This window comes from Barbus barbus (genome assembly GCF_936440315.1).
Source record: "Barbus barbus genome assembly, chromosome: 9".
NCBI lineage: Eukaryota > Metazoa > Chordata > Actinopteri > Cypriniformes > Cyprinidae > Barbus > Barbus barbus.
The window spans coordinates 20915288-20931880 of record NC_136737.1 but is presented as its reverse complement, the minus strand read 5'-3'; the positions used below and the strand labels follow the sequence as shown (position 1 = coordinate 20931880).

The 16593-nt window shown below is 37.2% G+C and overlaps 1 protein-coding gene across 3 annotated transcripts in view; it reads right to left on the bottom strand.

The window, feature by feature from the left end:
• stab1 (stabilin 1) overlaps nucleotides 1-11945 on the bottom strand; it is a 59229-nt gene extending 47284 nt beyond the window's left edge. For all 3 annotated transcript variants that reach the window (XM_079425796.1, XM_079425798.1, XM_079425797.1), the window contains exons 1-12: nucleotides 11682-11945; nucleotides 10430-10560; nucleotides 10240-10355; nucleotides 6327-6403; nucleotides 6113-6182; nucleotides 5930-6025; nucleotides 5718-5828; nucleotides 4706-4893; nucleotides 4486-4616; nucleotides 2848-2975; nucleotides 2644-2720; nucleotides 2360-2503 (exon numbers count right to left, since the gene is read on the bottom strand). In XM_079425796.1, the coding sequence (XP_079281922.1) occupies nucleotides 2360-2503; nucleotides 2644-2720; nucleotides 2848-2975; nucleotides 4486-4616; nucleotides 4706-4893; nucleotides 5718-5828; nucleotides 5930-6025; nucleotides 6113-6182; nucleotides 6327-6403; nucleotides 10240-10355; nucleotides 10430-10560; nucleotides 11682-11735 (1323 nt within the window). In that variant the 5' untranslated portion in view covers nucleotides 11736-11945. The remainder of the gene's footprint in view (nucleotides 1-2359; nucleotides 2504-2643; nucleotides 2721-2847; nucleotides 2976-4485; nucleotides 4617-4705; nucleotides 4894-5717; nucleotides 5829-5929; nucleotides 6026-6112; nucleotides 6183-6326; nucleotides 6404-10239; nucleotides 10356-10429; nucleotides 10561-11681) is intronic.
• Between the last annotated feature and the right edge of the window lie 4648 nt (nucleotides 11946-16593).

Below are 16593 nucleotides of genomic sequence, written 5' to 3'. Positions count from 1 at the left end.
ATGCACAAATCAATGGATGGATACATGAATATATCAGACAGAAAAATAGACTGATGAGAAAATGATGGATAGAACAATAGACAGACATAGATAGTATGATAGACAAAACAATAGAAAGAACAATAGAACCACAGACAGAATGACAGCATTTTAGATAACACAATAGAAAGAGTGATAGATTGTAAAATAGAACAATTAAATCACAATCAGAATCAGAATGAGCTTTATTCGCCAAGTATGTTTACACATACAAGGAATTTGTTGTAGAGTGAGGAAGATATACAGCATGACATGAGGAAAGAGGGGAGAAAAAAAATTATTCACAGACTATGCTCCTATGGGAGTACAGTGTGAGAACAGGAAAAACACCCCAGCAACAAAAAGCACAGAGTCAATCAACAACATAGCCACACGACTGCAACAGGGGAGGTAATCCAGTTCCAGCAAGCAGCCATCCGGTCCTACAGCCATTCTCAGCGCCGGTCGGACCCGCTTGTCAGGCTGGCGGTACAAAGCGGCGAAGGCTAGGGATCCGGGGTGGGGAGGTGAATGCATATCTGTATATATGTGCGTATGTGTGTGTGTATGTATGTATTTGTAGGCCTGGAGAGCCGCCACGCTGGCATTCAAATTAAGTTGTCTCAGTCCGCAGAATGTGATAGCGACACAGCACGTTGCTATGGAGACAGCCTTGATCAGGACCCAGACAGAGTCAACAATACGCAGGTGTCTGTGGGAGGGGGGAGGAACACAAGAGCGTCTCACTGCAGTGCTCTTCCCGGGGTTGTTTTTCCAACAGCGACCTTGGCCGAGGCAGTGCTGGTGTGAGGGAGCCGAAAGAAGATAAGATTGCGATTGTTTGCTCTTGGGGCGAGTAGCCGTGTTCCAATTTTCACGCTACTCTCTTTGTCCATTCTGGTCTCCAAATCCATAAATTTTCCTTTGCAAAGCCGTAAGCTTCTCCGTGATGGTATCCATATTGCAGTTAATAGTCTCAGTGCTGACCGCTCTGCCCACTGTTTCAATCATGACGGGCAGCCTTGTGAGGCTTTTGACAGCTGTACCCGTTTCCTGAATTTTTCGATAGCCCAGGGCAAAGCCTAATCCAATCAGCAGAAGACCTGTTGTCATGGTTCCGAATAGATAGATATCTTCAGTGTCCTCCACGGAAAGAGCCGCCAGACACACGACCAGCCACCTTTCCCAAGCGTCCATCGTGTAGCCAGCTGCGAACGTCCCGCTAAGGCAGTCAGGTTCCCCCGAACCTAAACTTCTCGTTGAGAAGATGGTGTCAATTGCGTTGAGAGACCAGTTGATCAAATCCATGATTTTTCAGTTTGGAGAGCAGTGCAGAGAGAGTCTCTCAAGTATTAGACAATAGACGAGACGAGACGAGAGAGCAAAGCAGGGAAGAGAAGGTAAGGGGAGGAGAGGGAGAGAAAAATGCGACCGCCTTCGTTGAGAGCCAAACAAGAATCGTAATAGTATGATAGAGAGACAAACTGATACAATGATAGACAGAATGAAAAATAGTATAATATGATAGATACGACGGAAGACAGTACTTTAGTCAGAACGCTATAAAGAATAATAGACAGAACAATAGATTGACAGATGGAACAACAGAAGGATAGAACAATATAAAGAATGAAAAAAAATAATTGTAAGTACGATGGACAGAGCGGTCGATAGAATGTTAAAACGATAGATAGAACGAATGATAGAATGATACATAATGACTGATAGAATGATATAAAGAACAGAAAGAATGGTAGACAAATAGAACGACAGATAGAATGTTATAATGATAGAATGACAGCTACTGTGATAGAACAATATAAAGAATGATGGAATTATAGATAGTGTGACAGAACAAAAGAACAATTGATGTAGAATGACAGGGAGAATGTTAGTACAATAGAAAGAATGATAGTATGATAACGATTGATAGAATGATAGAATGATGGATAGATGGATAGACGGACGGACGGACAGATGGAAAAACAGATAGATAGATAGATAGATAGATAGATAGATAGATAGATAGATAGATAGATAGATAGATAGATAGATAGATAGATAGATAGATAGATAGATAGATAGATAGATAGATAGATAGATACATAGACGGACGGAAGGACGGACGGACACAGACAGACAGACATAGACAGACAGACAGATAGATAGATAGATGGATCGATAGATAGGTGGATGGACGGACAAATGGATGGACAGAAGAACAGACAGACGGACGGAAAGACAGACAGATAAATAGACAGATGGACGGACGGACGGACAGACAGATAGATAGATAGATGGATAGATAAACAGACAGACGGACGGACGGATGGACGGACACCTTTTTTGTTTTGAATCTGATCTTTTCTCCTCCATACAGCCACATGTCTTTCCCCTCCAGATCACTGTAGAGTTTCTGTCCGAGGATGAGGTGATTTTTGCACACTGTGTTCAGGACGCTGCTCGAGGATTTTCCTGAAAGTGTCTGAAGAGCATAGCATACGTAAACATCTGCTCGCGACAAACAGGAAGTTGTCACACAAAAAAAACAGGAAATGTTATGAGGACATGAAACACAAACTGCCAGGCCACTGTTTGGGTGTTTTTCAGTCTGCTTCAACCCACTTGGAAAGGATTCTGTCCCGCAGGAATGAACGCAGTGAACGGGCCGTGCTGGCTCAGTGTGAACTCACACGCTTGCTCTGAAAAACACAACACACTGTCAGTGCTGGCTGCTTTCAAACTGATAAAACAATCTCAATTGTTCACTCAATGTTGGATGAGAAAAAAAGAGCGGGAAAGAAGGTCTGGTGATCTCTGCGGACCCACCAAAGAACCGAACGCTTCCAGTGAGGTTTCCTGCCTGACTGCCCTCTCTGTCCAGCTCCAGAACTCTTTCCATGAGGTTACCATAGCAACGTCTGCCATCGCCAATCTGCTGAGCGTTGCAGCGGCAGCTGAAAGAATGAAATGTCTCGGTTTATACTCCTGGCCTTCTGTGAGCATCTGAGCAAAACATCTCAGCTATTCACGACGCAACAGAATCTCTCAATACTGATCTCTTTACAAGGTCATACCGTATGAAAATTAATCATGGTTTTATTACAAAAAAAAAAACATGGTTACTATAGTAAAACCAAATGAACCCTGGTTTTGCTACACTAACCATAGTTTAACCATGGTATTTGTGGTAAAACTGTGGTTGTACAAATGGTAATCAATATGCCAAAAACAAATCATGGTTACACTTATTTAATAAAACTATGGTTAATTTTCATAAGGGATTCAGTTGTTTTTCTTCCAATAATATCATAATTAACACAGTTCAGTATATTACTACACAGATGTGTGTTAAAGATGCCATACATGAGTGTTTCTCCAAAGGGAGAGCCATTGAGTAGTTAATGTAATGTCTATTTAAAAGGCAAAAAGTACTGAAAAGGCAATAAAGCCCCATTTCTGATCATATCAATTGAGATAGACGTTTACCCTTATAGACAAACAAAGTTGGGCATCTTTAATTGTCTTTCATTTTTAATTTTTAAAAGACATTTTTGCATTACAACATCATTCAAAATTACAATTAAACATTTTTTTTCTTCTATATTATTTTCCTTTTATATTAGCGTAATGCATCCATATGTGTCAATAACTTAAGTGGTACAACAAACAATCCCATGCTGTTAAAATACTTTTAAAAAATGCATTTCAAATTACAGTAATGAAATTTAGATTTATCTGCATTATGGAGATTAGAACTTAGAGGGACATGGACTTAATTCTAATGAAAATGTTTACAATGTGTACAAAATTAATAAACAAATTAATTAATTTATGCTGATTTATATTTAAACCAATTCCAAACATTGCAATGGTATAAAAAATAAGCTTAATTTTCATTAAACTAAATATAATTTCTTAAATTTAATAAGTTTATTTTAGGACCCTTTTTGGATTGCAGCAATGACAAAAACCCCTACAATGTTCCTCTAAATTATTTGCTTTTAATATTACTGTAATGCATTCAGATGTTTAAATAAGTATCTTTAGGACTGTAGTTACTTTAATACAATTAATTTGTATTAATAAAATTCAGCATTAATATACTATAGACAACATTTAAAATGTCCTTTGATGGATGGAGCAAACAAAAACAGAGAAGATCCAGAAAATATTTGACACTAAAGAACATTTCATGGTACTTTTCATGCTGTTAAAAATTAATTTAAAGAATTTAATTATTTAATGACAGTACAGGGGGAAAGTGTGGGGAATTTTTTTTTTTAAATATCATAAAAAAATTTAAAAGGTCCAAAAATATGATTAATTTTCAATATTCTTATTGTTGGGGGTGAAATGTGACCTAGATGGACTTTTGAAAGATTCTCTCAGTCATTACAGTGGTGGTCTTGAAGGAAGTGAAAGTTGCTTTTGTCATGTTATCATGAAGGAAGCACCAGGACAGACCTGGTTGTGCCGTCTGAGTTGGTCTCGCAGCGGGCGCTGACGTGGCATGAACCCGGTGTGCAGGCCATTTTTTGCGTACAGCCCTTTGATGGATCAGATGACTCCATTCCAGGCAAACAAACACATTTTGACTGGAGAGAAACACACACAATACTCATATAACAATTATGCATTGAATTCATCATTAGTTTCAGATTCTATCCCACAGTGCACTGCTCACCTTCCCTGGGCTTGTGAATTCACAGACAGTGGACTCTGCAGGACAGCCCCCATTATTAGTGTCGCAGGGGTTGATGGGAAGGCAGTGTTTGCCATCTCCCTTGAATCCCTCTTCACATTCGCACTGAAACTTCCCACCACTAAATGAACACTTCGCATTAGCATCGCAAATTCCTTGCGAACACACGCCTGGAACAGGATAGAAACAGATGATGGATAGGAACTAGCCTCTAAAATGGTTGAGAAACTTGAAGTCAAGACGCTACAGGAAAAAGCTTTGTTTTCAATTTTGGGTTATTCATAACATTTGGCTTTTAATAACATGTTGTTTCAGGCTAGTGGAAAGAAAACATCCAAAAATACTTTTGAGTGTTTATTTTATTGCAGTTTATCTATTTGTGTCTGTTAGAGTACATATAGTTAGAGTACATATATTAAAAGCCATTTTATCTAAAAAAAAAAAAAAAAAGTTTTTCCTCCACTTCAGTAGCACTTACACATACCAAAACTTACAGTATTATTTCCATCTATATTCTGAAGGATTTTACTCTGGGGTTTATTCATAAATCATTCGCTTGGTTTTATACAACATTTTATTCCTAAAAGCATGATTAAAATGTATATTTTCTGGCTGTTGACAGTATTTTCTGATTTATGTAGTGATAAAAAGAGATATCCAAAATCCCTTCAGTAAAAAGCTTTAACTTTAATATGTCAATAAAATTAAACATCTATTTTGAACCTGGCATTTTCCATTGTTTTGAAAAATGTAAGCAAATATTTCATTAAACATAAAATTTCAGAAAACTTGCAGGATAAAAAAAAACGCTTGAAACTCTCATTGTAATCAATCAGCTGGGGAAATATGGTGCTATCCGTTAGTTAATCTTTTACCCTATTCACCTGGGACGTCCTGTCTTAAAATTAGCAGAATATTAACCCACATTTTCAAATCGTGACACAAAATAAACATATAATGTAATATTTAACATGTCGCTAAACATTAGAAATACCTATACATGCATTTCCAATCTTCTTGTATCCAGGTAGACATTCGCACACTGTGTTTGTGTTGTCTCCCTTACAGTACGAATAGGCTGGGCAGTTTGAGCAAAATGAAGAAACTGCACAGGAAACAAAATTAACATGATGATATTTACTAGGAATAAATGGATATTTATTGCACCATGGGTAGATAAGCTTACAGAAATAGTCCCTAATTTACCTTTATCACACTTTGGTCCTGAAAATGGTGGCTGACAGTAACATTCGCCATCTCCGTCTGGTCCGGAGTTACACTTTCCATGCACACAGCTGCACTCTACAGCAGTTTTACAGTTAGACAATTTTATCTCCAAACATGGTGATTATTAACTTGTGATATCAGAAATCACTTCAAATAACAGACCTGAACGGCAGTGATCTCCATAGGCGTTCTCATTCAAACAATTCTGGCATGCAAAACCTGTATATCCTTCCTGAAAAATTGTTTACATAATATTTCATATGTATTTTTTTTAAGTAAGTCTATTTTACATTATTAGTATTATCTGTTTATTTAGAATGAATGAATGAACGAATGAATAAATTTACTTTCAGTAAAAGAACTCATACACACTTACATTACAAACACAGGTGCCATTTCCAGAGTCACATGTACCATAACCATTACACATCTTTCCAGACCAGCTAGGGCAAGCTGGAAAAACATACAGCACTGATTATAAAATTAATCATTTAGTAGATAATTTCTTACCTAAAGCAAAGAACATTTGAAGCAGCAATCTTTGGGTTTCCTGTTCATACATTTAACCATAACCATACTTAACTGGTAAAGTTCAGAAGAAACTGCATATACTGAAAACTGTTAGGACAACTACAGCATATAGATTTTAATGTCCTTTAAATTTCTTATTAATTTGTCATAAATTATAATTTCATATCCTCCTGAAACCCGAGGAAAAAAAGTTTTGTGAATTTAGTATTTTTTTCATGTCATTACATTGTTTAGAGCATAAAAATGGAAAAATTGCAATTTTTAAAAATTATATTTTATTCATATTTCATGCTATGTCCTCTGTAGAGGACACCACGACTAAATAAAATAAATAAAAAGACATGAATGAACATGCATAGGCAAAAACACTAGATTTTTTTTAATCACCAATAATTTTTTAGGTTTTAGGATTTGTTTATATTAAACTTTGTATAAGGCTGATTCTCAACTATGTTATGAAAAATATAACAGAATGATTTGATATACCATTTTATGAAATATGTGTGTAAAATGGCTATAAGAGGGTTTTTTCCCATTGTACACAATGTAGGCCTACCTATTCACTGTATCTAATTTGCATATTAATGTGTTCTTGGGGCAACATGAAAAAAGAAGTGTAATAATTGGCAAGATTTTCACAATAATATCTAATATTTCATAAGAATATTGAAATTAATTTATTTCACTATTCTTTTATTGTGTCTCCCAAAATGCATAATAAACATACTTAAACTGGGTTTAAACTACAGGATTTTTAAAATCTTAACCGATTATGAAATCTGGTTGCAGCACACACATAAGGAGAATCTTTGCAGATTATCTTCCCTCAAATCTTAAACATGCACACACTACAAGATTTGAAAATCAAGGCGGAGCGCACACTACAAGATATTAAGATTATCATGCCAGAGGGAGCGCCTCACTTGATCTCATGCAGCAGATTGTCATTTATATTTCAGTGATGTTTACATATGTTAACAGCAGCTTTCTGCACTCACCCAGTACATTCAAAACTGAGGCGATTTCACCCCAGCGCTTCTCTTTCTCCTTACGGTTGTGATACGTTTGACACATTACAGACAGTCGTGTTACTACAAAATGTCAAGAAGCAGTTTCCTCTGTCTCCACTATCCAACGGAGCCGTACAGCAGCTGTTTTGCGGTCGGGCACTGGCTATTGTGAAAGTACTGACTGTAATCATATAGCTGTCATCATCCCGATATAAAATACTAAATATCAAACATGTTTGGTATGATCGGGGCCGGCCCTGATTTGTGTGCGAGCAGATCGGGAGGTGCAAGAGTCGATCGGTGAACACCTCACATTACCAGATAATCTGCGCCAAACAGCGGGACCAATCAAGGTTATCGTTAAGATTTTTGCTCCGATTCTCGGGAGGGGAAAATCGGGGCTAAATCGGGCTAGTGTGCCTGGCTTAGAGTGTTACATTTGATACATTTGGCTCCCTCTGGTATAATAATCTTAATAATGAAGTAGTGTGCCACGCGTCTGGATTTTCAAATCCTGTGTGTGTGCATGTTTAAAGAGGTCATTGGACGCTCATTTTGCATAAGTTGATATGATTCTTTAGGGTCTAATTAAAAGTCTATAACATACTTTGGTTAATATTTCTCAATAGTAGTGTAAAAAAAAACATTTTCCCCTGTCAAAATCAACTCTGTTTTCAGCAAGCCATTTTTAGTCCATGTCCCTTTAAATGCTAATGAGCTTTTCTGACCCCACCCCTCTCTTCCATGGGGTGACGAGCAGTACTGTTTACTTTAATCCCGAAACTGACTAACTAGTGCATTATAGGAAAGTCAATTTGCAAATATTCATAAAAACCCTTGTACTCACTTCTTCTGTAGATGAAGTTGGATCACAAATGATTCGCGCGAACATAGATGCATTTAGGCAGAGTGTGGATCTGCACATTCCCTTCAAAGCGAAAGTAGCCTTAATCCTCTGTGTCTTCAGTGGCTCAGATGTAGGGAGTAACTGACAACTGCTTTATTCATTATTACATCTAACAACAAAACACGTCGGACTGTTTACAGCTCACTCAGGGTGGGTCTAAGATAAGACGTCCTTGTCGATCAACTATTGTGGGAGGGTCCTGTACAGAACTACTTCATTCTGACAGGAACCTCAGCATGCCTGATTTGAGAAAGGGGATTTTAAAATAGGGATTAAAAAAACACTGGGTGGATTTTTATCATTATAGGATGGATGGGTACACACACTTCATATTTCCAACACACATTTATGCTCAAACAACCTGAAAAGCTAATTTTGCATCCGATGACCCCTTTAAAATTTGAGGGAAGATAATCTGCAAAGATTCTGCTTATGCGTGTGCTGCAACCAGATTTCATAATCGGTTAGGCTTTTAAAAATCCTGTAATGTGAGCCGGGCTTAAGGGTCAGTTTTACTAAACAGGGCAAACTGGCAAGAGAGCACAACTCCAAAACAGCGCCGATGGGAGGGTAAATTTCTGCTGGTAATTTACTAGCAACGCACACAGATGCAACATCTCATTTACATATCGACCAACGCAATACTGTATACGCAATACTGTATACCAAGCGCAGAGCAAATTAAACAATAAAGAAATAAGCCACAGTACGTTGAAAAGAACCGGAAGCCAAAAAAATGAAGGGTTGCAGCAGTTTTGAAAGACTCCTAGTTGAGTCTTTTACTTCCTGAAGCAAATTAAAAATAACATGGCTTGGCAAACTATATGTTCGGATAATTCTGGCATTCAAAATAAATTAATACGTGTGGAAAAAATCCTCTCTCTTCTACCACACACTCTCTGTTCTCCGCGGTGTCTCCTCCTAGCAACAAATTACATCCATTTCAAGCGCAAAATAGTTTGTGCGTTAAATAATGGCGCAAATGGCAGTAATCTGACGAGTGCAAACGTTAGTAAATCTCAAATAAATAAAGTTTGAGTCTGAAAGGGAAACTCCTAGAAATGCATATTCAATAAGGTCAGGCGCAAAAATGACTGTGTCAATGCCTTTTCAGCGCTAATTCGTCACTGCACGTCTTTAGTAAAACCTGACAGTACTATTTTAATGCCAAAAGAGGGTTTGCGCTGACGTAAGCTGTTAGTAAAACTGGCCCTAAATTAATGTCAGTTATTTTTAAAACCAAGGAGAGGGAGTGGTCATGGTAAAACTTCCAAACATTTGGTATCTCTGAAAAGCCCTGAATGCTCTGTACAAGTCATCCAGACTTAAAACTGTGGCATGTATATATTCTCAGAGAAATTCACTAAAATATACTGTCCACTAAAGAGGACAAGAGTTTATTCCTGGCCCCAGGAGGCTATAAAGCAATGGCATATTAAAATGAGTGCTGTCAAACGATTAATCGCAATTAATTGCATCCAAAATAAAAGTTTTTGTTTACATAATACACGTATGTGTACTGTGTTTATTTATTATGTATACTGTATATAAATACACACACATTCAGCTTATATTTTGAAATTACTTACATGTATATACATTGATATATTTATATTATTATATTTTATACTGTCTAAATATATTTAATATTATAAACATAACATATATTTCTTAAATATATACATGCATGTGTTTGTATTTATATATAGGCCTACATAATAAATATAAACAGTACACACTCATATGTAAACAAAAAGTTTTATTTTGGATGCGATTAATCGTTGACAGCACTAATTCAAATCTCAAGTGCAGAAACACTTTTTTAGGCCATGGTAACTCACGCAAGCACAGGGGCCCCCAGAAGCCAGGACAGCAGTGCTGGACTGTCGTAATGCCCTGACAGCTATGAGAGCACCCTGACAGCTCTACTTGATGATTGTCGATCTCCACAACGTATCTGAAACAGCACAGAACGCATTAGACACAAACTTTCTGAGCGAACAGAAAGGAAAAGCCTGGATAATCACACACCTGCAGATATCGGGGTCCGGGGTGATCTTCCTGAACCCTCGCGGGCAAACGATGGCGGCGGAGGTGGCGCAGGATGTGCAGGGAGTCCTGTGAAGGACTGTAACGGGTGCATCGCAGCGATTAGAAACGGCCTGGAACGGCAAAAAAGCAAAAGATGGCTCAAGAACAAGCACTTCATATCGCTAAATACTGTGCAAAATTCATGTAAACCATTTAGAAAAAATCATTAATGCATTAAAAACGTAAGCAAAAAACTATTCTTTAAACACAAATATAGGCTACTCTGTGGTAAAGTAGCCTACCATTTTTAGCGAGGAGTTCAAATGTTTATGCCATAGTATTTATAGTACTTCATGGCATTAAAATATCATGGTATTGTCATACATGTCCAAAAACGTGATAATATCATATTCCCATAAACATAAATAAGGCTACCATGTATTTTGGTGAGAGAAGTACCATAGTAGGCTAGTATCATTAATTACCATTGGTTGCATCTAAAAACCTTTGTATAAATCATCTGATTTCAGCAATGTACCATGGTAACACCTCTTTTTGTAAGGCATTTGAATAGCATTTCAAAGAAAACCACTGTCACAAAAAGTATTATATAAACAATGTCCAAAAAGTATTATATAAACAATTATACCACACTTACAAAAACATTCTAGGCCAGTACCATGGTACAGCAATCAGTTACAAAAAATACCAAAGATTATGCATGGGACTAAGACTATTTCGATTTGTTTTGGGCATGTACTATAGTGTAACTTTACTGAATGTATCTGGCATACTATCTATCATAGTAAATAACTATAGTATAAATCAAAGTACCATTGTATTACCATCTGATATCAGCAATGTACCATGGGACCACCACTTTTTGCACGGCATTTACATATTATACAATGGTATTACCATAGTGCATGTCCAAAAAAGTATTATTAATTAAAAATTATACCACACTTACAAAAGTGTAATGGGTCAGTACCATGGTACCAGTGATCAATCACAAAAAAATACTAAAAAGTAGACATGGTACCATGGCAGTATTGATTTGTTTTGGACACTATGGCAGTACTTGTAATGGCAATACCATAGTACTTTTTAGTCCATATTCACATAGTATAGTATTTACATGGTCTTTCAATGAATACCTTGGTATTACCACAGTACATGTCCAAAAAAGCTTTTAACAAATCATGTAAAAAGTTACCTAAACACGCAAGCGAACAGCTTTCATGCAACCTACCTCAATGTGTGAAGTCCACAGTACCATGAGTCCCAAAATGAGACGATAAGACATGTCTGCTTCCCCAAAGCCAGTAAAAAAAAATCCTGAAAAGTTGTCAGATAAACATGCAACACAAACAGAACTGCCTCTACTGAGACTGGCCACTATCTCCAGTCAATGCACACAAGAGGACATGTCGATTTCTAACATCTCCAGAAAAAGCTCTTCAGATCTGGTCACTCATGTACTTTCAAGCATTTGCATGTTGTACAGCTTGCCACTGAGCAAGAGAGGTTTGATGGGTTTCCTGACAGGAAAATCGCCGGATTTCCTCTACCACATTGCCTCAGTGATGGTTTGGGAAGTCCATGTTTGTCAGCTGACAAGACTGCAGGTTTCAGCAGAATTTGAAAATGGAACAATGAGAATTAGCAAATTTTTTATTTTTTATTTCACAGGGTCACATAGATAGTGCCAGCACCACTAGGGTTAGAGTTGTGGTTGACTTCTTATTCGTAAAAGTGAGAAAAAAAAAAAAAGATATTTAAAGAGTGACATTCACACATTTAGTAGCACATTTATCTAAAATATTTTATCAGTTGGCATTTTCTGTGGGAATCGATCCCATGACCTTGAAGCCGCTAGCTATCATTTGAGCCACAGTAATGATAAAATGAAGTTTGAACAATCATCAACTTTTATATCTCCTTTTTACTTTGAAGAAAGGTGTTTTTGGTACAATTTTATTTTTATGCAGCTGTTGAAAAAACAAACAAATGTAATTTGAATGGCTAAATTCAGTTAGATTACAGTAGATAGAAATTGGAAAGCAGACATTCTATATAGTTAGGAAAAAAACAGCTGCGTTCACCCTGCAGCACTGCTGTGTCATCAGTTTGAGACTTTGAGAGTTCCTGCTATTGTCTGTTTGCTGAATAGTGATACCATTGACAGAGATAAAAAAAAAAAAAGGTTTACTAAAGGACACAAAATTATGAGGGCATCAGGTTTAAAATGGTCATTTTTATATTGCTTTTTGTTATCACTATATAGTTAACTGTTATTTGGGCCACATAATAATTTGGGATGTTTGCTAAATATTAAACAGACAGAAAAAGGGACTCAGGCCATATCTAGAGACCAGAATATTACAGAGTCTTGAGTTTGAGCTCTATGTCAGTAGGCAACCACCCAGAACACCTTAGCAAATTAATAATAATGCACTTAAAACAGTCATAACACATTAGCAATTAGTAGAAATTCACTAAAAACTATTGAGAACACATTTGCAACCACATAGCAACACCCCGGCAACCACCTACAATGCCTTTGCAACTACTTAGCAATGTATTAAAAATCACAGTGAAAACGTTGCGACCCATTAGCAATGCATGAAAAACCCCTCAGAATACCTAGAAATGCACTAAAAATTATTTAGAACGCCCTGGAAACCATCTATAATGCTTTAAAATGTCCTTAGACATGCACTAAAAATGAGACAGAAAGCATTCGTTCTCACAACTGTATAACAATACATTAAAAAAACAAACACTGGGAATACCTTAGCAACGGCATAGCAACAGCCTAGTAACCACATAACAGTGCACTAAAATTATTCAGAATACACTGGAAACCAGCTACAAAGCCTAGCACCAGTTTAGCAAAGCATGAAAAGTTACTCATAGCAAGTAACACCCTAGGAACCACATAACGATGCACTAAAAACCAATCCAAACACTCCAGCAGATCCTAGAACATCACCATGGCAACCACTTCAATCACATCGCAACACATTAACAACTTATCAATTAGGCTACTTAGCAGTGCATGAAAAAACACACAGCCTTAGCAACCGCATAGCAACATCATAGTAAACACATTGCAAAGACCTAAAAACAAGCAGAACACCCTGGCAACCACCTCCAATATGTTATCAGCTGCATATCAATGCACAGAACTACTTAGCAACCATGAAGTACTGCCCTGGCAACCACCCACCCAAAGCACCCCAGCAATATGTTAAAAGCAACTTAGCAACCTCCAGTAAAAACCTCCAGAAACTGCACAGCAGTTCATATAAACACTTGGAATGCTCTAGCAGAACAGTAACAGCAACAACGCACAACACCTTAGCAGCAGCACTGGCAATGTACAAAAAACAATCAGGACACCCTGGAAACCACAAAACACCTTAGCAACAATAAAGCACTGCTCTGGCAACTGCTTTCCAACAGCACCCCTACAACTTGCTAAAAGCCACACAAAGCTCATTACTACAACTACATAACAACAACCTGGCAACCATATTAAAATGCCTAGCAATGCACTTAAACCACTCTTTTTTGTTTTAAAAGATTTGTTTTTGATGTTTTTGCCTTTATTTAGATAGGACAGAGGAGGCCAGATCAGAAATGGTCCACGTGCCCGGATTCGAACTCAGGACGCATGTAGATATGTATAGCAACAGTAACTAAGGCGGGTGGGTTTTTGCAAAGGGTCACTTGCCAGTTTATATTTCACAGTTCTGAGAAAAGAAGTCAGAATTGAGTAAAAAAAAAAAGTCATAATTCCAAGATATAAACAGTTGAATTGCAACTTATATCACTCAATTCTGAAACGTCCTGCAATTCTGACATGATAACTCACAATTTCAAGTTTATGTATTGCAAGTCTGACTTTTAAACTTTTTACTGCAAGTTTATATCATGCAAGAAAAAGTCATAATTGCGAGGTACCTTTATTTTTTTTATTCAGTGGTGGAGATGGGCTTCCATGGGTTAATCTGTCAAACTCATTTAGCTGCACTCAAACAAACATAACATGCAGAAAACATTACAAAGTCGCAAGGCTAATAGAGTGCTTCAAAGCCAATGGACAATATTTTAAAACGGAAAATGTCTCAGAAACAACGCATTAAGTGAATCCAGCATGACAGGCCAGAGTTTACCTACCAAGAAATAACAGGAAATGAAGGGGTCAGACTGACAATACCAGCGCTGGACACATTAATTCAGCAGCACAGAGCAAATGTTTCCTGCCTTTTTGACTTGTGTACAACATGCAGTGTTTTAAATTACAGTGTTGAAAAATACCAGCTTCGTCAGTTTCCCCGAAGCAGTGTTTTTTTGCGTGACCATGTGTTCTGTTAATGGTCAATCAGACCATCAGTGTTTCAGGAACAGGCCTCGTGCACACTGGGTTTCAAAGCAGGATCTAATATTGCTGACTCTTTGTCTTCAAGGGAACAACATGGGCTGGAGTTTGAAGAAGAGGTTTTTTGTTCTTTTTCGTTTGCTCAACTATGCCTTTGGTTGGTCACGCGACACTTTAGTTTTTGATTGTCCAAATCTTTCTGTTATTTACACAGCTAGCATTAAAGATGTGAATTTACTTACAGCCAGATTTACCTAGCATTTGAAAGATTTAATTAATTGAATTAATAGGTAAAAAACAAAAACATAAAACCAGTAAATAATATGAAATATATTGTAATAATATTAAATTAATATAATAATATTGAAATAAATACATTCAAATAAATAATACAAATCCATAAAACATAAATATGAATACATATTTATATTTAGTGCCATATATGAACACATTCCTTCATTGAACTTATGTGAATATGTGTAGAATTATGTGTAACAAATGACAAATAAGCCCAATTTTACTACCAAATTCCAAGAACTACAACTGTTCTTCCTAAATTAACCCTTGTGCGACCTTTTGGACATTTTTGTCCTTTTCAGTTTTGTTTTTTGGATCATTTTGCCTGTGTTATTGCCAGCTGCATAAATTTTGGCACAAGTGTGCATTTTTATTGGAATTTTACCATTTCACCCCCATTTCCTTGAATAAATCTATTTTGCACTAGGTACACAAAATTGTTCCTCTCAGGACCTGAAGGACAAAAATGTGAATTGAAACCCCACTGAAACCCATTAAAACTGCTATTTTTCACAGTGCCATTTAACTGTAAAATTATGCTATTTTTGTTAATAGGCTTTCATTCTGTTGGCAAGGGATCAAAATAAAAAAAATTTACAATTTTTTTTACCAGATGGTGCCATTTTCTCAGTTTTGGTCTATAAAACAAATACTCGCTTTATTCCTGTTTTCTGCTTCTGCATATTATAGAGCCAGTTGGATAAATAATGTAAACCATTGGTGAGCCTCAAAAACAGGAAGGCCAAATTAGAGTTTGCCAAACGACATCTAAAAAAGCCTTCACAGTTCTGGAACAACATCCTATGGACAGATGAGACCAAGATCAACTTGTACCAGAGTGATGGGAAGAGAAGAGTATGGAGAAGGAAAGGAACTGCTCATGATCCTAAGCATACCACCTCATCAGTGAAGCATGGTGGTGGTAGCGTCATGGCGTGGGCATGTATGGCTGCCAGTGGAACTGGTTCTCTTGTATTTATTGATGATGTGACTGCTGACAAAAGCAGCAGGATGAATTCTGAAGTGTTTCGGGCAATATAATCTGCTCATATTCAGCCAAATGCTTCAGAACTCACTGGACGGCGCTTCACAGCGCAGATGGACAATGACCCAAAGCATACTGCAAAAGCAACCAAAGAGTTTTTGAAGGGAAAGAAGTGGACCGTTATGCAATGGCCAAGTCAATCACCTGACCTGAATCCGATTGAGCATGCATTTCACTTGCTGAAGACAAAACTGAAGGGAAAATGCCCCAAGAACAAGCAGGAACTGAAGACGGTTGCAGTAGAGGCCTGGCAGAGCATCACCAGGGATGAAACCCAGCGTCTGGTGATGTCTATGCGTTCCAGACTTCAGGCTGTAATTGACTGCAAAGGATTTGCAACCAAGTATTAAAAAGTGAAAGTTTGATTTATGATTATTATTCTGTCCCATTACTTTTGGTCCCTTAACAAGTGGGAGGCACATATGCAAACTGTTG